The 23,281-nt window shown below is 32.7% G+C and overlaps 2 protein-coding genes across 5 annotated transcripts; one reads left to right on the forward strand and one right to left on the reverse strand.

Annotated features, from left to right (window-relative positions):
- Positions 1–108: 108 nt before the first annotated feature.
- On the reverse strand, positions 109–8,805 carry LOC126745977 (NF-kappa-B-repressing factor-like). The gene is made up of 2 exons (XM_050454038.1): positions 8,556–8,805; positions 109–1,669 (listed from the first exon to the last, which is right to left on the reverse strand). Exon 2 carries the CDS (start codon positions 1,643–1,645, stop codon positions 407–409), a length of 1,239 nt encoding a protein of 412 aa, XP_050309995.1. The 5' UTR covers positions 1,646–1,669; positions 8,556–8,805; the 3' UTR covers positions 109–406.
- A 180-nt stretch (positions 8,806–8,985) lies between these two features.
- Positions 8,986–21,695, forward strand: LOC126745752 (ankyrin repeat domain-containing protein 39-like). Of its 4 annotated transcripts, none has more exons than XM_050453735.1 (5): positions 8,986–9,221; positions 10,603–10,779; positions 19,276–19,487; positions 21,251–21,385; positions 21,436–21,695. In XM_050453735.1, exons 2-5 carry the CDS (start codon positions 10,748–10,750, stop codon positions 21,624–21,626), a joined length of 570 nt encoding a protein of 189 aa, XP_050309692.1. In that variant the 5' UTR covers positions 8,986–9,221; positions 10,603–10,747; the 3' UTR covers positions 21,627–21,695. The 4 variants fall into 4 exon arrangements, with proteins under 4 accessions (XP_050309692.1, XP_050309691.1, XP_050309693.1 ...); XM_050453734.1 differs by lacking the exon at positions 8,986–9,221 and adding an exon at positions 10,138–10,287; XM_050453736.1 differs by lacking the exon at positions 8,986–9,221 and adding an exon at positions 10,138–10,287 and having other exon boundaries at positions 21,451–21,695.
- Positions 21,696–23,281: the final 1,586 nt, after the last annotated feature.

The following is a 23,281-nucleotide window of genomic DNA, read 5'->3' on the forward strand; positions in this document are numbered from 1 at the left end:
CTATAGAGCAATGCTGTTGTGTATATATTTTATATATCGCAGTATAATCTTCAAATAAACAAACGCAAAAGCTATTTGTATTTTTAACTTTGATAGGCGACAGGCAGGTTAAGTAATGACAGAAGCTGTTTATTTAAATAATCTTCAGGCTAATGCTAATTCAACAGTGAATGATTTATATTAATATACATGTTAAGAATCTCTTACAAACAGGATCAAATTCAATGAATATTTCACTGCAAGCAATTGCTAGTCATAACCAATTTTTTTGGTTCTAATCTTGTACCTAAATAATTATTTTTGTCATTCTCTATATTCCACTTATACAATTAGCCTTATAGTACTTAGCTAACACAACTGTTTTGCACCTAAAATCCTTAAGAAACACAATAACTTAGGTGCACATCTAACTCAAAAAATGAGGTTGAAAATCATCTTCATCATCATCATCTTCACCTAAAGCACTCACTGGTTCTCCTTGCCACAAACTTCTAAACTTCTCAGGAATCTCTAACTTATAAAGGCTATTTTCCAATCCGTTAATAAGCAAATTATACACCAGGTCTCCCCTATGTAGTTTTTTAGTTACTGTTATTCGCCTTTGCTCTCCCTTCCCTTCGCTTTTTGATTTCAACCCAAACTTCTGAGCTATCTTATGAATGTGAGCTCTCTCCTCTGATGTAAAGTCAGGATCAAACTTAAGCAATGTCATTTTGTCAGATTTCGAGTAATCTTCTAAGAGTTTGTAAATTTTTTTGAATACATCATCAGTACCCAAGCCTTGTCTACTAACATTCTGGTCTATAGTTTCTGCAACAGTTTTTTGCTCTCCTTGTTCGTTGACGCCCAATCCTTTACCACCCCATCCCATTTTTAACATCATCTGATGTGCCTTGCTACCTTCAAGACTGGTACTTGGCTTTGCTTCAGCTTCGGTCTCTTTTAATTTTGTCGATACCTCTTCAAACTCCTTTTTCTTGATAATATAAAAGCAGTCTTTCCTTAAGACCTCCAAGGCCTCTTCTGCTAAGACGTTCTTAGCAATTTGCTTGGACTCAAAAGTACCTCTGGCTAATTCCTCTTTATTAATAGTTAAAACAAATTCTCCCTTCTGGTTTGGTTCAACAGTCATCTGTAACTGGCAATAATCTATGGTGCCTTGAAGTGTCGCAAGAGGATTTTGAATGGTTTCTAAAAATATTAGTTTAGAACGAACCCCATCTTGGTTTAACACACTCTGTAGAAAGCTTTTGGCTTTTTCCTCCAAGGGACTTAAGTGAGATTCTGTGTGAAGCTGCTGTTTTTGTTCAGGCTGTCTTTGGTAGCTATTAGAAACTTCCCTACCCCTTTGATCAAAGGTTCGTTCTCTAATGTTCCTTTGCTCATATCCTCTATGGGAATTAAACCTTTCATTATAATATGATTGCTCAGGAGTTCTGCCTCCTTGGGCGTTTCTGTTATTAAAACCCCTACTCTGGTATCTACCAGGAAAGTTTGTATGTGGACCTCTATTATAGGAATCTCTATCATAAGGCCTTTCATGCCAATCTCTAGCTGGGCCTCTGTCATAGGGATTTTGACGGGAACCTCTTCGAAAATGTTGATCATGTGTGGCTTTCCTGCCATATCTGTTGTTGTAGTCCATTTGGCCACTATTTCTATTGGCAGTCTGAAATATGGAAAAAGCTTTATAAGACAGAATAATTACACAGAGATGCAGGTTACATAGTTGTTATAACTGTATATTTACGGACTGTGAATTTTAAGCAGAAACATTTTATTGATGTATCATTTATAGCTGTTTTTAAATATCCTGTGTCTCTGTTCATTCTGTTTATAAATTCTTTTTACATTTGGGGCATATTGGATTCCTTCACCCATTGATTAGCTTTGATTATTTCTAGATATATTATGCAGTTTAGAATGACACACTGGAATTTTTCAGTTTGATTGTTGTTGTTAAAACAATTTGTGGTATTACTTTCATCATAACAAAGTTGTTATTTCTTTTTTTCATAATACTGCATACTGATGCTAGATATTGGGAGATTGCTTGTATGTGTAATTGTAAGTCTCTTTTTTTTTATAGGTATCTTACTACATGAATGGTAAAAAAATGGTACAAAAACCTATCAATTACTTACATCTTTGAACAGGAAAGGTTGACACATTTATTGATTTTAATCCTAAAAGTAAAAGAATACCATTTTGCTTAACATACCATTTAGGAATACCACATATTAGGGAACAACATTAAAATGCAGTACACTTTAGATATGAAACTGCAAATACGAAATTAAAATACCCTAAAAGTAAGATCAAGAACTTTTAAGATTTCAACGGTCACAAGCAACTGAATAGTGTTTTTCTTAAATATATATCAATGGTTTTAGAGAATTCATAGCAGTCTAGTGTTTCCTTTTTTTATTAATTATAAGCTCTACTATCGTGAGCTTAGTGAGTACAGTCGGTAACTTCTTATGTGACTAGACAAATAGGTAAATTCAAGGTAAATTGCCCCTACCTGAACCTATAACAAAGGCTGAACTAATTTCTCTATAATAGATGCCAGCTTTTTGATGATCCTCTCAGGATTTCGAGAGATTTCCAAAGAGAGAAGATTTAAGAATAGTCAAGTCAATAAAAGCTTAGTTTATATATTATTTAAAGTCTATAAAAATCTTTTATAGACTTTAGTCAATAAAAGATTTTTACGACAAGCTGCAATAAAGTTTATTATGTATAATATAAGTAAAATGGAATGTTGTTACACATATTAAAAATATTCTAAATACACTGATTCAAACTAAAAAGAACAAATCGTGGGCGTACAAGGAAAACCCTGTAAGTCCTAAAACTAAAAATGTGAAAAAAAGCGATTTTAAACTTTCAAGTTTTATGTAAAGTCCAATTTTATTTTTTATGTTTGCTAAATGCATTTTTTGGGTAGTAACATCTGTTTAGAGTTAGTTGAGGTTAAATTAAAATACATTATTTTTTAGAACAAATAATTGTTTATTAGCATTTTTAAATAATAATTGAACTTAATGGGTCTTCGCTGACAAACTAATCACATTTTTTGAGACTTATCAGATTTTTCTTCATAACCCTTCAGGTTTTTTCTTCATAACCCTTATTACCCTTCAGGTTTAGAACAGCTAGCCCTAATGAGGTCATGGAAGCCATTGATGAATTAAAAAACAGCCACAGTAAAGACTCTGATGGAATGAACACAAAAATTATCAAAGCTATAAAAAATGAAATTATCATTCCCTTAACTAAATTAATCAACCACTCAATACTCACTGGCATTTTTCCAGCAGCATTTAAAACTGCAAAAGTTGTACCTCTTTTTAAAGGTAAAGGATCTGCTGATGACTATAATAGTTATCGTCCCATCTCCCTCTTACCTATTCTGTCTAAAGTGCATGAACGAATCTTAAAAAACCAGATTAATGACTATTTTGAGTCAAATCAGCTCTTTGCAGTAACTCAATTTGGCTTCAGGAAAAACAGGACAACTTTAGCTATAGACCATTTTACAAGTAATATCCTGGAAGGATTTGAAAAGTTTCTTGATACCTTGGCCTCGTTCCTGGATCTCACAAAGGCTTTTGACTGTGTGACACATAGCATTCTTCTAAAAAAACTGGAAGCCTACAATTTTCACCGGGAAGCAATTAAGATGCTTGAGTCATACCTGTCGAATAGAGTTCAGTTTGTTGTCTTTAATCAGAATAAGTCTGATATTAAGCCTTTGAAATATGGAGTTCCACAGGGGTCTGTCTTGGGACCGATACTATTTCTTATCTACATAAATGATCTGGCCTTTTCACAGGGGGGCTCTGTTAGCACTGTTCTGTTTGCTGACGACACAACTTACTATCAAAGTTATCACCCTTCAAATATCATTAATTTAGATCTCCAGACCCCGGAGAATAACCTCTTTCAATGGTTCTTGGCAAATCGTCTTTCTCTCAATAGTTCAAAGTCACAAACACTTAACTTTACTTTGCGGCACAATACATTGACTGAGCATCCTGCTTTTGGAAGCTGTTCAGATGACGCTAAGTTTCTTGGTGTTCACCTTGATCCAGGATTGACTTGGGAACAACATATAGTCAAACTGTCTAGTAAACTGTCCAGTCTGTTATTCCTCTTTAGAAATCTAGCGGGAATTACTTCCTTGCAGGTCTTACTTACAGCATATCATAGTAGTTTTCACTCACAGCTAACTTATGCCATACTGACATGGGGTCATTCCTGCCATATAGATAAAGTATTTGGGCTGCAGAAAAAGTGTATTCGTATTGTGACTGGTCAGGGTTACCGAGATGACTGTAGGGAATCTTTTCGGAAGCTTAAAATATTAACTTTGCCGTCCGTGTACATTATGCAGTGCCTGTTGTTCACCAAAATCTGGATCACTATAGAACCCACCTACATTTTCATAATTATGAAACTAGGAATTGTAATGAGCTAGTGCCTGAGTTTAGCCGGCTTGAGAGATCAAGAAATGGAACCAGATACTTTGCACCAAAATTTTATAATTGTCTTCCAACAAACATTAAATCTCTTAGCCTTCCGCAGTTTAAAAAACAAATAAAAATGCATCTTTTGAGGGGTGCATTCTACTCATTTGAGGAATACTTCTCATCCCAATTTTAATTTTAATCTTATGTTAATATTGTCTTAATAAGAATGTATGTTAAAAACACTTAACATTGTTTACTAACAGGTTTAGTGTACAGTTTTACAGTTTGTTAACAGGTTTAGTGCAAATATTGTGATTAGGTGTTATATTTTATCTGCTTTTGGGCAAAACTTGTTAATTTGTATTTTATCTTTTATCTTTATTTGTAAGTAAGTGACTTGACTTGTAATAATGCATTGTATGTATATTATTATTAATAAATACTACTACTACTACTACTAAACTGTATTAGTTTTTCTGAACAAGATAATGAGAAAGAGACTCATTGTCGGAAACAGAATCAGTGTTTCTTCATCGGAAATTCCAATACTGGCTTCTTCAATATTTTTTGCAGTAGAAAGAGACTGGTACCACCCATGGAATTCCGAAGGAATAGCACCACTTTTGCATAATTTCAAAAGATCTTCTTTTTTCTTTGTGCTTATTGGTAAAGGGCCTTTATATAGTTTCTCTAATTTTTTTGGAATTGCTGGTGCTCTACCTTTTCCCCAAATTCTAATAACCTTATAATCGCTGCTATGTTCGTATTTATATTCCATAATATTAGGATGCAATTTCGAATACCGCAAACTTATTATTGGACTTAATGGATTTTTTCTGCAGTGTCAAATAATTTATAATGGTTGATTATGTGCTCACAAATCAAAATAACTTATTGGTGGAGGTGCATGATAATCTAAAAATTACTGACCATTCTGTTATTAGTGTTAACCTCTGCAATAAATTATATGTACATGAACAGGTCAAAAAGTATAGAAATATAAGTGAGAAAAATCTTAGCATTATAGGGTTAAAATTGTTTGAATGTAATTGGAATTTGAACTCTGTCAATGTTGAAGTTATTTTTAACGAATTATTGGAAAATTGTTATAAGGTGATTAATGACATTGCTCCTATCAAGAATTGCAAATACAAATCTAATTTGCCTTGGGTTGATAATGAGGTTTTTGTTAAAATTAAAATTTGTGACATTTCGGCATATAAAATTTTTATAAATTCAAATGATATTGAAAGACCAAATAAATGGCAGGAGTTCAAAGCTCATAGGAATAATGTTGTTAATCTTTTGAGATTGAAGAAAGAACATTAGTATTTTGAGAAGATAGACATGTTTAAGGGTAATCCCAAAGAAATGTGGAGGGCATTGAAGAGTGTAATTAATGGAGGAGTTTCTAAAGTTCCAAATTCAATTTTCTTTAATGGTGAGGGTGAACAGAGAGTCTTTACAGATAGCTCGGAAATTGCAAAAATATTTCATTTTTATTTTGTTGCTAGTATTGAACAAATTAATGAAAGTATACCAAGCCAACAGAAATGGAATAATATTGATGCCAATTTAAATGTTGAAATGTCTAAATTTAAGTTATTGACTTTACCTAATGCTCAAAAAATAATTAATAAACTTGACAATAAATGTTCAATACATGAAATACTAAATGCAAAAATTTTAAAATCTTGGTCATGTTATATTGAATTTATTGAATACATCTCTTAGCTCTGGTGAACTCCCTGAAAAACTAAAATCTAGCACAATTATTCCAATTCCAAAGGTCAATAATATAATAAATGCCAGTGAATTTAGACCAATAAATACTTTACCTCCTATTGAAAAAGTTATAGAAATGGCAGTATATGATCAAATCTTGGAACATATTACAAGTAATGAAAAATCAATCAAAATCAGGTTTTCGTCATGGGCATTCATGCGAATCAGCCCTTCAATTGACCTTATCTAAAATAAAAACTGATCTTGATAATAATAAATATGTGGTTGGGGTGTTCTTGGACTTAAGGAGAGCTTTTAAAACTATTGATAGGGACATATTATTACAAAAATTAAAGAACTATGGCTTTGCTGGTATTGGTTATAACTGGTTTGTTGACTATCTAAGTAATCGAAAACAGAGAGTAAGGTTTAATGGAAATGAGTCTACTGAACTAAATAACAATATGGGAGTACCTCAAGGAAGTGTTTTGGGACCTCTTCTATTTATATTGTATATGAATGATTTTGGGCTTTTTGTAAATTGTGAATTTACTACAAGTCTTAACAGAGCAATAGATAGAATAAATGGGGTATTGTCACAGATATCATTATATTTAAATATTAATAAGTTAAAGTTAAATGTGGCGAAAACTAAAGCAATAATATTTACATCTAAGTATAAATATCGGAAAATTGTGGATATTAGTCCTCAATTATTAATTAACAATGAACAAATTGAATTTGTAACATGTATGAAATATTTGGGTCTGCAACTTGATAATTTGCTTAACTTTAAAACTCATTGTGATTACATTGAAAAGAAAATTGCAAAAAAATGTTCTTTTATAGTAGAATATCAACAAGTCTATCTTATCAATCTAAATTAATGGTTTATAATACTATCATTCAACCACATTTTGACTTTTGTGCCTCAGTGCAGTATTTATTTAATATAAATCAGACTAACAGACTTCAGAATCGGCGCATCAGGGTGATATTAAATGCACACCGCCTTACACCAATATCCTTTATGCTCAACACTCTAAATTGGTTTTCTGTTGAGAGAAGATTTTGCTTTCTTTCTATGATTTTTATATATAGGATTGTAAATAATTTAGCGCCACCTTATTTCAAACAGTTCATTACTTTTAAAAGAAATATCAATGATTACCCTACAAGAAATAGTGATGATATTTTTATTCCAATAGCAAATTTTAGAAGTACCAACAATTTCTTTGTTTTTTAAGGGTTTTCAAAAATATAATAGTCTTCCTCGAGAAATAAAGGAATCACAATCTCTTGATCGGATTAAAACTGTTCTAAAGAATTATATGAATAATATAAATTAGTTTGAGTAATATAAATTAATTTGGAAATTGGCGAATTAGGGCAATAAACTAATGTGGTTGGTGGAAATTTATTTATTTGTTTGTTTTTCTTGCAAGACGGTGAAATTGTGCTTATTATTATTTTTTATTTGTTTTTTTTTTGTTGTTAACTAGTTAAGTTACTTATTTAGTATAGTTTTGTTTTTATGTATATTAGATGTACCTACTTAATAAAGATATATTTGGTTTCATTTCATAAATCAATTAAGTGCACTTAATAGATTTTTCCTGAATAAAATTTAGTCTCTCCGGACTTAATAACTTCGAAGCTAGACATATCTCTTCTATTTGAACTATATTGGACTTAACGGGTATTTAGTATGATAGGTTAAATTTTAATGGATTTGGCTATGCAAAAAAACGATTTTTTGAAAAAAGTGGACTTAAAGGGTTTTCTTTGTACACCCACGAAATATAGTATTCAGCAATAGTAGCATCATAGTTCCAATATATATTATAGTCAGAAATCAAGTGAAACTAACCGAAGTATTCCTCTAGAGTATGAAATGCATAGAATAATAAAAGTTTTTCACTCTTTGACCAAATTTACAGTGAGGGTCCAGACTTTTCTTCATAACTCCAATCTCGGGATCATAATTTTGGCAAATTTTTAAAGCATGACTTAATGGAATATGAATAAGTTATATGTTGCCTTCCATATAATCCCAAAAACTGTTAACTGTACTATATTTAACATAAAGTAATAGCAATACAGGAGTGAATAAAATCCAGGACTAGCAAATGAATAAACAGCATATGAATATATTATAGCACAAGTCATCATAACCTTAAAACTAATGTAATCATAATCTATTAAAAAACATTACAGAAATTCAAGTTTATGAACTTAATAATTAAGGAGTTTATAATATAAATTCCTATTTAGTGAGGTACATAGCCTGCAATGGTGGTGACCTCAAAAATATTTGCCCAAACGCCTTGGTATTAATGAACATGTAAAACTTACCGGAAAGACTTAAAAGGATCACTGACTGAAGATTGCGGCTCCAAAAGGGTATTTATTAGTCGGAAACGAAATAACACACAGGACTTGGAAACTTTTATCTCAAAAATCGCTTAAGATAACACGCATTTATTTTAAATGTAAACTTTTATTTTTTTAACTGTGGTAGACACTAAAGACACATGTATGACAGCTAAAAACAAACCTCTACTGTTGTCGTACAACGTATCTGTCCTTGTTTGTTTAAAGTGAGAAAAGCGAGAGAGGCATGGTCGACGTCAGCCAGGTGATGTACATCCAATAAGATCACGAGGTGTCGGTTGATCCATCTATGTAGAATGGTCTGATTGGTCGAAAATATGGTGTGATGTGAAAAACGAACGGGATATTAGGATGGTAGAATCAGGATATGTCAGTTTAAATCAATAAAATAAAGGTTAATTTAGATGTTACTCTCATTATGTCTTTCTTGCGGGGGATTCATTTATCACGTTTGTTTACGAGTATTTTGGTTTAAGTAAAGACACAGGGCTCTAATTTGCAATATAACGTTTATTTGTTATAAATATTATTTTCATTTAAAACATGTACGCCACTGAGCCACGAGGGCAGCTAAAGCTTAGTAGTATCCATTCAAGATTAACGTTGAAGAGGGAATACCGGAACGACGTAAGTAGTTTGCACGTTTTAGAACAATTCTTCTATATTCATTTTATTTGAATTAGTCGGTATTGAAAAAACTCTTTTTACTTAATGAATTTTTGAGTCTTTGAGATGAGCACGATCGTTTAGGAAACCCATCGTTAAAAGTCTACCACTGCAAATGCAAGAGGAGGAGAAGCAACTTTGAAACCAAAATATTGCTTAATAAGGTCAACTGAAATTCAAATTTGCCGCGGTAAAGGTTATTCAAATATCCCGCCATTATTATGTTTCTGTTGACGCCCGTCATTTTAAATTTGTGTTAGGTCCCTGTTCATAAGCGCGGTAATTGCGCAAAATTGTTTTATACAGAATATCGAGATCCTGGGCAAAGTCAAGTTTAAACCGAAAAAAATTGAATAATTTCAGGTAAAACTTTTATAATTGAAGAAGTTCCGCCTCTGTTACCCTGACAGGAGTAAACCAAACATGAAATCTGCCACGCCACCTGTCAAAACAAGTTTCTTATTCAGATCAATAAATTTTATTTATAAACGTGCGCCGAGGTTGCCGATGTGTACGAAATTTCTTAAAATGCGAGAAATGATTTCTGTGAAGCTTATGGCCACACCATAGAAATTCCATACTGGAATCTATTATCGAAGGTGTGATATGAAATAAATATCTTAAATATTAAATTGGTTTTCATAAGATAAGTAACACCTTCATCTATATACAGCTGATACCATTGCTAGGTATTATTTTATTATACTATATACTGCAACTATAATTTTTTTTATTAACAAGATCAGTAGATGTTTTGTTTACAAGGTCCCTAAAGACACTTAAGGTATTACTATTTTTACTAAATCATAAACGGTTACAGAGGATAATTACCCTATATTATATACTTATGTATTTGATAAAACTTGAGGATTTTTTTGAACATTAATTTTAAGAAAATCTGATGCAATGCATTGGCAACGTGGCTACCTGTTCTTCATGACTTTTTCCAATAAATCCGATCAAGCGTGGGCGGAAAACTTACAAGGTTTCAACTATTTAACTAGTTGATTCAGTTGACCTAAAAAATGTAAGTAAGGACGCGTGTTTAAACGCACTTTTAAACGTTCTTCTCATGTTTACGGTGTTTTCAATCCCTTTGCCACCCCATTGGGTATAAAGTGTCTCCTACATTATTAGGCAGGTGATAGGAAACCCCTGTGGTGTAGTGACTAATGATCCAATAATATCCTTATGTTTACCTCAATAAAGATTTTTATATATGCATTTTATATAACCGCACCCACTCAAGGACCACAAGACGTGATAACAAAACCTGATTAAAAATAATAATAAGAATAATAGATAGCTTATCAGTTATCAGTCCAAATGCCATACGTTTTAGTAAGAGGCAACTTGGCTGCATATGGACAGAGGTATCCTTGGCGAGTGTTGGTTTCTGGACTGAAGGCCGCAGATATTGAACAACTGAACCGTTTTGCATCTGGAGGGTATTGTGATGAGTCGACCATTGTTTATATGCAACATCCATGTGTTATATTGACTGCATTGGAAGTGTTAGGTACATTATTTTAAATATTTAGTAGGTAGCACTAGTTTTTAATTTATTTATTTATTTATTTATTTATTTATCAACGTATATAACATTTCAAGTACTTATTAATAATTAACAGTAGTCTTAAGTAAAAACTATAATACTAATAAACAATACTGTGCTAAACCTAATCCAAAGAGTGGGAGTAGGGCACTATCCCAAGATAGTTGCCCTAGCTGACGACTTAAATTTATTTAAAGATGTACTGAAAAAATCAAGATCTTTTGCAAATCTATTCACTGTAGAAGCTATTCTATTTATAGGACTGTTTAGTAGATAGGATGTTCTGCAAAAGGGAATGTGGAGAAGCGCCTGACCTCGTGTTGTGTAAGAAGATACATGCAAAGAGAAAAGGCACAGACATTCCGGACTTCTAACAATACCATTCAGAACCTTAAACGCAAAGCAAACATCAAAGAACTGCCTTCTACTTGATAAGGAGTTTATGCTCAGGTAGGACATGGTCTCTGAACGGGTAAGATCCAGGCCTGACTTCATAAGAGTATATCTGGCAAACCTGATAAACTTGTGCTGGATATTTTCAAGCCTCTCAATGTGAATCAGAAAATGAGGTGACCAAACAATATTGGAGAATTCGAGAAGAGATCTCACCAGGCAAATATATAGTGTCTTCAATGCTGACACATTAGTAAAGTCTTTGCAAGATCTTTTGATAAAACCAAGCAGTTTATTAGCTCTATTTACTGTATTTTCGAAGTGGTGGGAGAAAGTAAGACTCGGGTCCAGAAAGACACCCAAATCCTTGACTGAGTCAAGCTCCTTCAAGGGGATACCCTCAATAACATATTGACAAGGAGGGGAGACCCTTAAACGAGTAAACCTCATAAACCCACATTTCTTAACATTCAATGACATTTCATTCGACTTACACCAGGAAAACACTCTGTTTATATCTCTCTGAAGCACCAACTGATCCTGAGAGGAGGAAATCCGCCGAAAAATTTTCAAATCATCAGCGAAGAGCAAAAACTCAGACTCCAGTAGGGAGCCGAGGTGATTGATAAAGAGACTGAATAACAATGGTCCCAAATGGGAGCCCTGAGGGACCCCTGAAGTTGTCAAAAATGGGTTGGACAAAAAACCACCAATTTTAACACGCTGCTCTCTATCCATCAGATAAGACTTGATCCAAAGTAAAAGAAATCCGCTGATGCCGAGATCTGAAATATGAGAGATAAGAATAATATGGTTGACCCTATCGAAGGCTTTACTAAAGTCCGTGTATATCGCATGTGTTTCATTACCGTCGGCAAAAGATTTGAAGATATAGTTGCTAAAAACAAACAAGTTTGTATCCACAGAACGACCTCTGGTGAATCCATGCTGTTGATCTCCAATTATTTCCTGAAATGTGCCAGATAGAACCACCTCTACACAGTGCTCGAACAGCTTAGGAATTGCAGAGAGGATACTAATGGGACGATAGTTAGTTATGTCACTCTTATTCCCAGATTTATAAATAGGACATACATGAGATAGCTTCCAGTTCTCTGGAAAAGTTCCAGAAGTTAGGGACAAATTGAAAATATGAAAAAGTGGAAGGAAAAGGGAATGGCAGCATTCTTTCAAAAGCCTGTTTGGAATTCCATCGGGACCCGCTCCCTCTCTGCTGTCCAGTTTAGCTAATGCTGTCTCAATTGTAGTAGCACTAAGGAACATGTGGTTTATATGGTTAAATTTACATGAGGTATCGAGACCGTCAGAGGCATTAGAAGGGTTAGTATTCTTGTTAAATACAGATAAAAAGTGGGTGGCAAAGAGATTTGCAATAGAGATACCAGTATCGGCCCTGAGATCATGAAGGAACATCTCATCTGGAACGGTAGAATCGCTTTGATTGGACTGAAGTCTTACAAATTTCCAAAAGGTCTTGCTATCGTTCTCTATTGCATTTTCGGCTCTCTCAATGTAATGTCTGTAGCATTCACTAGATAATGAACGGCATTCTGAGCGCAGAACACTAAAACTTAAGTAATCAGTATTTGATCCTGACTGTCTGTACCTTCTATGTGCTATTTTTTTCTGAATAACTAGACTTTTTAGTTCTCTAGAAAACCATGGTGGATAATGTTTCTTGGGAGAGTGTTTTTTTATTGGCACAAACAGATTCAAACAATCATAAACAACAGAATAGAAGTTTGCAACAGTGGTATTTAAGTTATCGTTAACAATTATAGACATCCAGTTGTATGTAGAAAAGTAGTTAATTATAGACACAAAATCTGCTTGATTAAAGTTGTAAAAATATGTTATAGGTAGTTCCAGGTAATTGGACTTACTATTGGGTAGTTGCAGCTCAAGAGCAGGATGGTAAGGATCTGACCCGACTAAACCATTACATTTAGTTGTTAAAGTGGAATGAAAAGTTGTAAAGCAAAGGTCAAGAATTGTTTCATGATCATTAACCACTGCATTGAGCTGCATTAAACCTAGAAAAGTGAATGTGTCACATAAAAGATTTTCTTTATCAGATGTAACATTATTTGGGGTTAAGCCATAATGATCATCACTAGGATACCATGAAATATTAGAAAGGTTAAAGTCACCAACAATAATAACATTATTAAAGCTCTCGCAAGCTTTGGTAACAGAGGCACAATGTGCTGCATACACAGATAGATCCATGGATGGAGGAACATAAATGCAGCCAATGCAATAATCCTCGCCATCACCAAGACGCACAGAGATCCAGATTTCTTCAAGTGAATTGTCAGCAGTGGATGGTAATTAGGATAACTCCAAAGAGAATTTTTCATTGAAAGTGTGAAAAAGTTTCTAAGCATATAGTTATAAATCATGCCAAGCATTTTAGGTAAGTCCAGTGCAACGATATATTAGAATGGTCACCCGTCAAAACACCAGCATTCCACCTGCCAAACAATGTCATCCACCTTCTATTTACATTGTTTGAGAAGTAAAATGCTGGTCACTCTTTGACACATCCTTGCACTGGACTATAAATATAGCCTGCAATTGTTAGAACTATGTAAATAGGGAAGTAGCCCCATCAATGTTATTTGATCTTCTGTATTTTACATAACATGATGTTATGACACCATTTAGTTCCTCATTAAAATATGAGTAGACATGGCAATAATATCATATTGAACTTTTCTAAATTCTCGAAGTCAAAAGGACATAAATTTTTGATTATCATATAATGAAAATTCAGTTAAAACTATTCTTTTTTAAACAAGTAGATAGTTCTCAAAGCACACTTTATTGGAATTAAAGTAATAGAGAAGTCTCAAGAAACCATACACAGCAAGTAGTAAATTGTCCATAGCATGAACCCTCAAACCGTCCTATAGAGGGCATACATTTATTTATTGTTGTTGCATATTTTTAAAATTGTTGCAAAACTTGATCATATACAACCTATAAAATACATGATTTAATTTATATTGAACTTTTGTAGGTTCTCGAAGTGTCCAAAGGACAAAGTTTTTGATTATCATATATTGAAAATTCACTTACAATTGAAGACCTTGGTGCAAGAACCGGGCAAGTCCGCATTTCGTAAATGTTGGGAAAATGAAAAAAACTTTCCTATCTGAAAATAGATTTAAGTAAATACATAAATTAATTGAATTTATGTAAACTAGGCATAATGTGTTAGTTTATTATGAAAAATAAGTACAATTTTTGCCGTCTACATGTTTTAAAAATATTTTGAAAATTTGGACTTGCCTGTTTCTTGCTAAAAATTAGCAGTGTTTCATTCTTAAATTAGTGAGGAATCAGTTTCATATCCTTCATTCTCCTCAGCGGTTTCGGGTGGATCCTCTTCAGGTTGGTCTGTAGTCAAATCTCCGAAAAGAGTTATAAAAATCTTGATAAGCGGGTGGGACATATTTTTGGACTAAACTCTTGCAATCCTTTACTTTTTTATCATTTATTAATAGAAAATTTTTATTTGGCATTAATACCTGACTTCTGGGTCGGTCTTGATCAGAGTAAAAGTTAAAAAAATAGTCCAGCAGAGGCTGAGCATTGAATAAAGCTATTATTTCTAATGTATTTTAAAACTCTGTATGTGGAAATTGCAAACTTCTCCTTGTTAGTGCCCTTAAATCCTTTGAATAGGGCTTTAAAATGTTCTGTGTGACTATAAATCATTTTTTGATTGATGTTTATCACCTTGAAGATTTTAGATGTTTCTTTAAAGAGTTTTTAGTAAAAAAGTAGTTATTCCTGGACTTGCCTGTTTTTTGACCCAAATCGGTTAAACGGGCAAGTCCTTTGCCTTTATATCTTTCAGGGACTTGCCTGATTCTTGCACCAAAAGACGCGCAATTTTAATTTTTATGGGTTGATATGTTTAAATCATTTTATGAGGAAAATGGACTTGCCCGGTTCTTGCACCAAGGTCTTCAATTACTCTCTTTTAAAACAAATAGACAGTTTTCAAAGGCACCTTTATTGGAATTAAAATAATAATGAAACCCAAAGACTCAGCCTCAAGGTAACATGCAAGTAGTGAATTTTCCATAGATGAACATAGATCAGAAGAATATAGAATAGATAGAAGATCCATTAGATAAACTCTCCTGTAGAGGGCATACATTTATTTATCTTTGTTGCATAATTTTTAAAATTGTTGCAAAACTTGATCTTACAACCTATAAGATACATGATTTAATTCCTCTTTAACACAGTTATCAAAATACAAGTAGACATGGCAGTAATATCATATTGAACTTTCATAGGTTCTCGAAGTCCAAAGGACAAAGCTTTTGATTATCATATATTGAAAATTCACTAACAGTTACTCACTTTTAAAACAAGTAGACAGTTTTCAAAGGCACCTTTAATGAAATTAAAATTATAATGAAACCCAAAGACTCAGTCTCAAGGAAACATGTACCTATGAGTAAATGGTCTATAGAATGAACCCTCAAAACCCTCCTGGATAGGGCATACATTCTATATACATATACATCCCATTGCATTCCCGAGGCTGTGACTAAAGCTGTGACTTTTATTTATTTATTTACCAAACATTGTCTAACAGAACTCAAATAAAAAAGTAGCTTTATTGTCCCAAACAGAGTTATTGACAATGCCTTATTAAATCTAAGTCAGTAAAACTTAGGAGTAGTAAATATCAGAAAGCCAAATAGAGTTACAATTATTTTTCTTTTCAAATCAAACTTAGATATTTGGTTATCAGGACAAAACAATCATTAAAAAACTAAAATTGAAATGATTGAGAAGCAACTGAAATCCCAAGCTCACAACCCTAAAGGATACTCCAGGCAAAAGAGGCCTAAATAAAGAGTTTATATAGAAAGAGAGTTTTGATGGTTATATGATCATTGGAGTAATTTTGTTTTTAAATGCAGCTATAGTGCCATTAAACATGAGCTGCATCAATGTTATAGTTGCATAGTTTACGGTAAAAAAAACTGGCTGCCTAGAATGGCACAAGGCCTCAGAAATTAAATGTTTGTAAAAGCAACTTATGGTCATATCCTCTTGCAGGGTATATTTTATCAATTTTGAAGCACAGATATTTCAAAAACCTGGTCTGCACATATTTGAGCGTGTCTATACTCTATATGAACTAACTCTATATATATAATTTATTGTCAATTATGGCTTCTAGATCCCTCATAGAGTTCACATGTTCTAAGAAAGTCTCACCTAACATATTACCTATGATTGTACTTTATTTCATTGTGAATATTTGAGAGCTCAGATGGTAGAGAGGATGCAGGAGTGGTGTGACAATCATGCTCTGAAGCTAAATGCTGATAAAACCGGGCTACTGACATTCTCCAAAACTTTACCTCAAAATTCCCTACTAGTAAAGTTTGAAAAAAAGTCTCTTCGAGAGAGGTAGCTTCCTTAAAATTCCTTGGTATACAAATTGACTCCTGTCTCACATGGGTCCCACACATAGACACTCTTGGCAAAAAACTAAATAGTTTCTGCGCGTTAATAAGGCGTCTAAGAGAAGAGCTTTCCCTAAATTGTCTGAAGCAACTTTACTATGCATCGGTCCAATCTCTAATCACTTATGGTGTGATGTTTTGGGGATCTTCATCTGACGCCGTGTCAGTCTTTATAGCACAAAAACGCATCATAAGATGCATGCTCAGACTCACACCACAAACGTCTTGTAGGACTTATTTTACTAAGCTTGGTCTACTCACTGTTCTTGCTCTGTACATTCTTATGTTAGGTATTTTTGCAAAGAAACACCTGCATCTTTTTCAAACTAATGAAGATCATTATGCTGAGGGTATGTCTATTGTGACAAGGGGGAGAGCTGAACTGAGTGTCCCAACTCATCACTCTGCCTTTTTTTAAAGATCTCCTGCCTTTGCTGCTATTAAAACATATACTAGATAAAAAAATATCATGAAGTTTAGGAAAGACACTGCGGGGTATCTGTTGGGCAAGTGTATCTATAGTTTCGATTTACAATTTTAAATGTGTATTATGATTAATATTAAGGGTTTGTTTACTAATTTATTTATCTTCATAATGTATCATACTTAAGATACAAGTGGTAAGGTAATGCACCCATTATTATGTCCAACATTATCTTTTTGTTCGTACTATTTTTATTAGCAGTATGTACTGTGTAGATGTTATCAAATTTTAATTTTGTTTGTTTTGTGACGTTGCTATTGTCTATTTTAATTAGATCTTGAAAGCAATAAAGAAATTATTATTATTATTAAAAAATAAAAGCACCCGGATATAACAGTACTTAGTAGGCATCATCGACAAATATAGAAAAGATCAATGGGGCAAGATTGCTTCCTTAAGAGGCGCTTCTCAGTGTTGTATAACAACTTGCCATTAAATTCAACAAAGTGGGAACAATATTTTAGATAGGAGACAAGGAGTTTTATGAGGGAAATTTTATGTATTAGATAGAGTAAATTATTAAGATTTTTACATTAACATGTGTTTATTTAATGCCTTAATATTACTATAAATTTTTTAATTTAAAATATTCTAATTGATACTGCAGATTTCTTATAATTAAGTATTTTTCCTTTATGCAGTCTGTGTTTTATTCCAAAAATAAACCATTCATTCTAAAATGGTCCAACTTTTCCACACTCTATTAATACCTTTATCATAATAAATTTAACTGGCATTTATTTTAGACACTTATTGTAAATTATTACCCAAGGCCGGATAAATATAATCTGTAAGTAATAAAACTTTATTTTCAATCCCAAATCATTTAGTTTTGCCTCGTGTTTTTTTTAAAAACATCAAAATTTCTATTCGAAAATTATTAGTGTTGTTGAGCATTCACATTTTAAGCGATAAAATCCCTATTGCAGGTTACACAGTGGTAGCATCGTCAAGCACAAGTGTAAAACAAGACTACAATGAGTACATGTGGACTATGAGAAGAGAATTTACAGAACCAGATCCGACAGTGGTAACTCCAGTCCAAAAGTGCGAAAAACCTCCATTAGAAAAGGGAGAAGTGTAAACAAAATCAATACAATTTTTACCCAAAAACTTTTAAGTTATGGAAATACCTGCAAGCCTCCTAATGTCTTCTGGTACATACGCCTATGTGGCCGTAAAGGCTTCCATACATGCGTCGGACAGTGCAGTTTTTGGACTGAACGAGGCCGAAACTAAAGCGTTAGTTAAAAGGTTCTCTGACTATAAGAAAGATGTGATCAATGGTATATTGTTGAAAGCTGCACCTATTGATGTTGTGAATACCTTGGGGGAGTTGGGGTACCGAGTAGTCGCCACCACAGGGGAAGCAGAGGTTATTTGGACCATGCAGAGAGATATATAACTTGTTTTATTCCCTATAGTTACTTTGTACCATTCTTCTTGCCTACTAGCTTTTCCTCGATTTTTTTCCTATTTAGTCATAATCTCTGCTTTTCCTAGATTAGGCTTTTCATATCTACATTTTGTAGGGTGTCAAAGTTCAATAAGAGATTCTATTTTTCTTATTAAAATCCTTAAATATTATTATATACATTTGTAGAGTTCAGACATGTTGCACCTTAAGCTTTGTATTGTTTACCAGCTGATAAGTACTTAAGTTTAAATCAGTTATATATTGTTATAGAATTTAGTTATTATTAGTTTTATTCTTGCTGTGATTATTTACTCTGTTTTTTTTTAAATATCTTCTTATACGCCAGGCTAATTATTAATGACCATATCATATGTTAATATACTAAGTATCATAACTCGGCAATAATTTTAAGGCGTGTATATATATTATATTCGTGAATATAACTCACAAAACAGTTAAAAATTGGACAAACTGATGTATTTAAAAAAAAAGAAATTATAGGGTAGTCTGAAAGACTTGAGTCGTCTAGTTCTTTCCTTTCAATACAATTTAGCAACCTGAATTGCCATCTAGGCAATTTATTTTTTTTGTTTGAAAATAAATGCTTTTCCAATTTATACCTTTGACTTTTGTCCCAATTATAGACCACTTATATTGAAGTTAACAATGGCAAAGCATGTATCGTGCGAGAACCACAATGACACCTGTAAATGTAAGGGTGGAATTGCTGCACAATCGTTAGATGAGATGGAGTTTGAGAGGGGGATATGGAGCGCAGCCCAGTATGGGGAATTGGAAAGAGTTAAAATGTTGATTGAGAACGGAAGGTGTAAACCTGATCAAAAAGATTCTGCTGGTAAGTATAGGAAACGCTGTATTTTAATAGTGCAGATTTACATTAAGGAAATAGAGCTACAAGACCTACAAACCTACTTATCTTTGACTGCTATGCTAGTGTTTTTAAATTTATAACAGTTATTATATTAACACTTTTTGTGGAAATTCTTTTCACTAGAAGGTTTACATGTATATAATTGGTTCTAATTTAAATTATCGATCTGTGTTATGTTCACAAAACTTCCACAATCATCAGAAACCGCAGACAACACATGCGTGTAAAAAATAGATTGAAATTTAAAGAATTAAATAATTTAAAGGTTAGATATTAAAAATTGTGTCATTTTTCTTAGATTATCCAGGGATATCTAACCATTTGGTCTGTGTTGTTAAAAGTCTTCGATCATTTTTAATTTTCTGACGTATTTTGCGCAAGTTTAAAACGTCTACAAGGTCTTGTTTAGTTCGTCTATAAGTTTCTTGTTGTCCAAATATTCTACTACAAGTTCAGCAGCTTCTTAGCCTCTTAGTTGATTACTATTTTCATTTCAACCGAGCTGATTCAAAACTCGTTTGACAATATCGTCGTTGCTGAGGAGCGCATAACCTGGCTCTTGTTTATCACACTGTGTCTACCTCTCAACCTCAGTTTTATCGATTTCCTTACCTCTCACTAATACAGTTAGTTTAGCTATCGTAGTTCTTTATCTTCCTCTAAGGTCGTTTTATAAAAAGCTCTTTCACTCTACTTCATGCATTTGCCACTGTAACAATTGCGTCTTTAATCGTGTAAGATTTCCAAAACGTCATCAGATTAACTTTATCCAACAATTTCTGAGCTGTTTTATCTCAATACCCTGATCTCAATTGATGACGGTGATTAGTGAAAAAAAGAATCTGATGACGTAATAAATTTTCATCATCGGATCTTATGGCTGCCTCCTTGGGATGAGAACTAGCATTATCCGGAAGAACAAGCGCCTTTTGTGACAATTTTTCCTTTTTTAAATAAGACTGTCCTTCAGCAACAAACAACATTGTTTTACCTTACTTGTAAGTTTGTAACTAAAGTTTTTTAGGTATTGCTCACCAGTATAACCCTCTTTTACTGTTTCATCAGCGTTATAAATTGGAGAAAGTTATTTTTTGTATACGATCTTCAGTTCATAGCAAGATTCCACCAGTACTTCTCCGTCGGTACTAGTTGTTCGCCTTAAAGTATAAACTCATGAATCCCGTGACGACCAAAGCATTAGTGCAAATTATCATCTTATGCTTAGCACACGTTTTCTCAAGAGTATGTTCTCCGATTTAGACTGAGATAAAATATTTTAGATTCACTTTGTTTTTATTATTATCGTGTATTATTGAGTTTTTGTTCATGAAGATTGAATGATTTCCAGGGTTGGTTTGGGTATCGATAGCTCCAAGCACTGACGCTATCGATTTTACATCATGCATTGTGGTGACGATATTTCGATAAAACAGCAAACATGTAATTTTATCACTAGGAAATAAGGGTGGTGTATTGACGAATTTGATAATACTTTATTAAAAATTATTTACGGTACCATTTTACTTTAATAATTAAAAAATATGTAAAAAAATTCATAAAATAAAAAAGTGATTTTCTTCTTAAAATTTGAATCCTCTGCAGCTCAAAAATTAAGAAGTTCATATAATATGTTAACATTGAATTTGTTCTTAAAATGACCCAACTATTCATATCTTAAGAATTTTAACTTAAGAAAACAGAATATTGAAAAGATACTCTTATCATAGGCTACACGGCGCTCCATTATGCGGCAAGAAACGGCCATTCGGATATTTGTAAATATTTATTAGAAAAGGGAGCGGATATAAATGCCACCACGCGGTCCGGACAGGCTACCGCTTTGCTCAGAGCATGCTCAGCAGGTAACAAATACGTATGCGTTCCCTTCCAACTGTATATTTGACTTCTTCAGGAAAAACCGATATAGTGGCCCTTCTCCTTTCGTCCAAAGCAGATGTAACGAAACAAGACAGCGATGGAAAAACCGCTTTGCATAGGGCCGCCGAAAATAAGCATAAAGCGATATGTGACATTTTAATATCTCGGTTTCCTGATATTAAAGATATCCCGGACCTGAAGGGAAATCTGCCGCCTATTTATTGATTTTTTCACTTTATTTGTAAATTTATAGGAAGCTTAACTTAATGTATCTAAATATATTTGATCAATGAATATGTGTGAGTAGAATTGAATTACAGTAATTCAGTCTAAGACCAATAATCCTAAATACACATTTACTTGAGGTATAACAGGTTTTTTCTAACTTACCCAGGAGCTAAGGATTTATTTCAGTGTTGCCAGGTACAAAATTTTTATTTCTCTAGAAGAATCTGAAAAAATTCCCTAGATATAAAATTGGCTATATATTGACAAATTAAAACAATTGTTTTTTACTAATCCTTTAATTAGGTATATACTTATTTTAAAATACAGATGTAAGAATAAAAACTGCTAATACATATAATACAGCTTAAAAACTAATAAACTAATACTTAAATGTGTTTTTCAATTAAAAATAAAATGTCTTCTTAGCAAAAAAAATATATACTTAAAAAAATTAATTAATTAATATTTAATTATACAAAAATAATGTTTAATTTTTTATTTCTTTAATCGTTATAAATTTGGTCATTTAGAATTGCGACCATTTCTTTTGAAATTACAAATTCAAAACAAGAAGTATTTTTTGTTTAATTTTTAGAATGCATTATGCCCGTTAATGTTTTTGTTGATAGGCGGTTACGTATTTTTAATTTATTTAAATTAATTTCCGAAAAAATCCGTTCTACTGTAGCGCTAGAATGCGGCAAACACAAAATTGCATAAATTAGGAAATATGGGATTATTATCTCGGCCTTTAAATTTGCTAACTGCTCTCCAAAAATCTACCAAACTCTCACTCTCAAGTGTATGCAATTCTACATTTTGTAGCTCACGCCACTCTCGATCTAAGTCATTTATTGTGTCTTGTTTGACTAAATTAGGAAACAGCATTCCCAATGGAGCAATAGAATTATATTTTTTATTAATCACTGATTTAGGATCAAGCAAACTTAATTGTTTTATTATTTTTGAGGCTGATCTTTAAAATTTGCTCACATCCTTCAATGAGGAAAGCCAAACAGTGTTTCCTAAAATTCAATAACTCACCAGCCTCCATTTTATGTAAATTATTTTGGATTTTAGCAGTGACTATCCCCTCAAGGTATAAATCTTCTATTTTCATAAAATTACGGGGATTTTTACAATCTATGTTTTCGATATCTGTTGAATTAATATATTCACTTTTTAAATAACAACCTAATATTGTCTTTAAAATGGTACAAACTCTTTGGTATAGAAAAGGTATTTTAATATTTTCCGATAAGCGAAAATTTAGTTTTTCTTAAAATATCTAATAACTTCTCAAAACAGTATTTTCCGGTGACGTTTTTAACTATTCAAGTTGCTTTAGTTCTTCCGCATGTAACTTTTTTTGCAATATCGGAGTCCGGATATATTGTCAAACGAAGAGAATTCATTAAAAAACATTTTAAATTTTATTTTATTAATATAAAAATCACTTAAAAATATTCGTTCGGTATACCAGGTCATTTACCCACAAATTGTGTAAGTAACAATTTCCTGATTGCATGATGAAATAACCAAGTCATTTCCATCGTAAAAAGATTGCAAAAGTACTTTGTCGACAGAACAAAAGAGAAACGATGGTTTGGAAAAAACCGGAAATTCTGCTGACAAAGAAAATTAACACCAGG

This window comes from Anthonomus grandis, chromosome 16 (assembly GCF_022605725.1).
Source record: "Anthonomus grandis grandis chromosome 16, icAntGran1.3, whole genome shotgun sequence".
NCBI lineage: Eukaryota > Metazoa > Arthropoda > Insecta > Coleoptera > Curculionidae > Anthonomus > Anthonomus grandis.

Excerpts from the sequence above, each read along its gene's own strand:
- LOC126745977 (XM_050454038.1), bottom strand. The coding sequence starts at position 1,645 with ATGGACTACAACAACAGATATGGCAGGAAAGCCACACATGATCAACAT.
- LOC126745752 (XM_050453735.1), top strand. The coding sequence starts at position 10,748 with ATGTGTTATATTGACTGCATTGGAAGTGTTAG. Across the intron at positions 10,780-19,275 it reads GACTGCATTGGAAGTGTTAG|ACCACTTATATTGAAGTTAA; the intron begins GTACATTATTTT and ends TCCCAATTATAG. Across the intron at positions 19,488-21,250 it reads TGATCAAAAAGATTCTGCTG|GCTACACGGCGCTCCATTAT; the intron begins GTAAGTATAGGA and ends CTCTTATCATAG.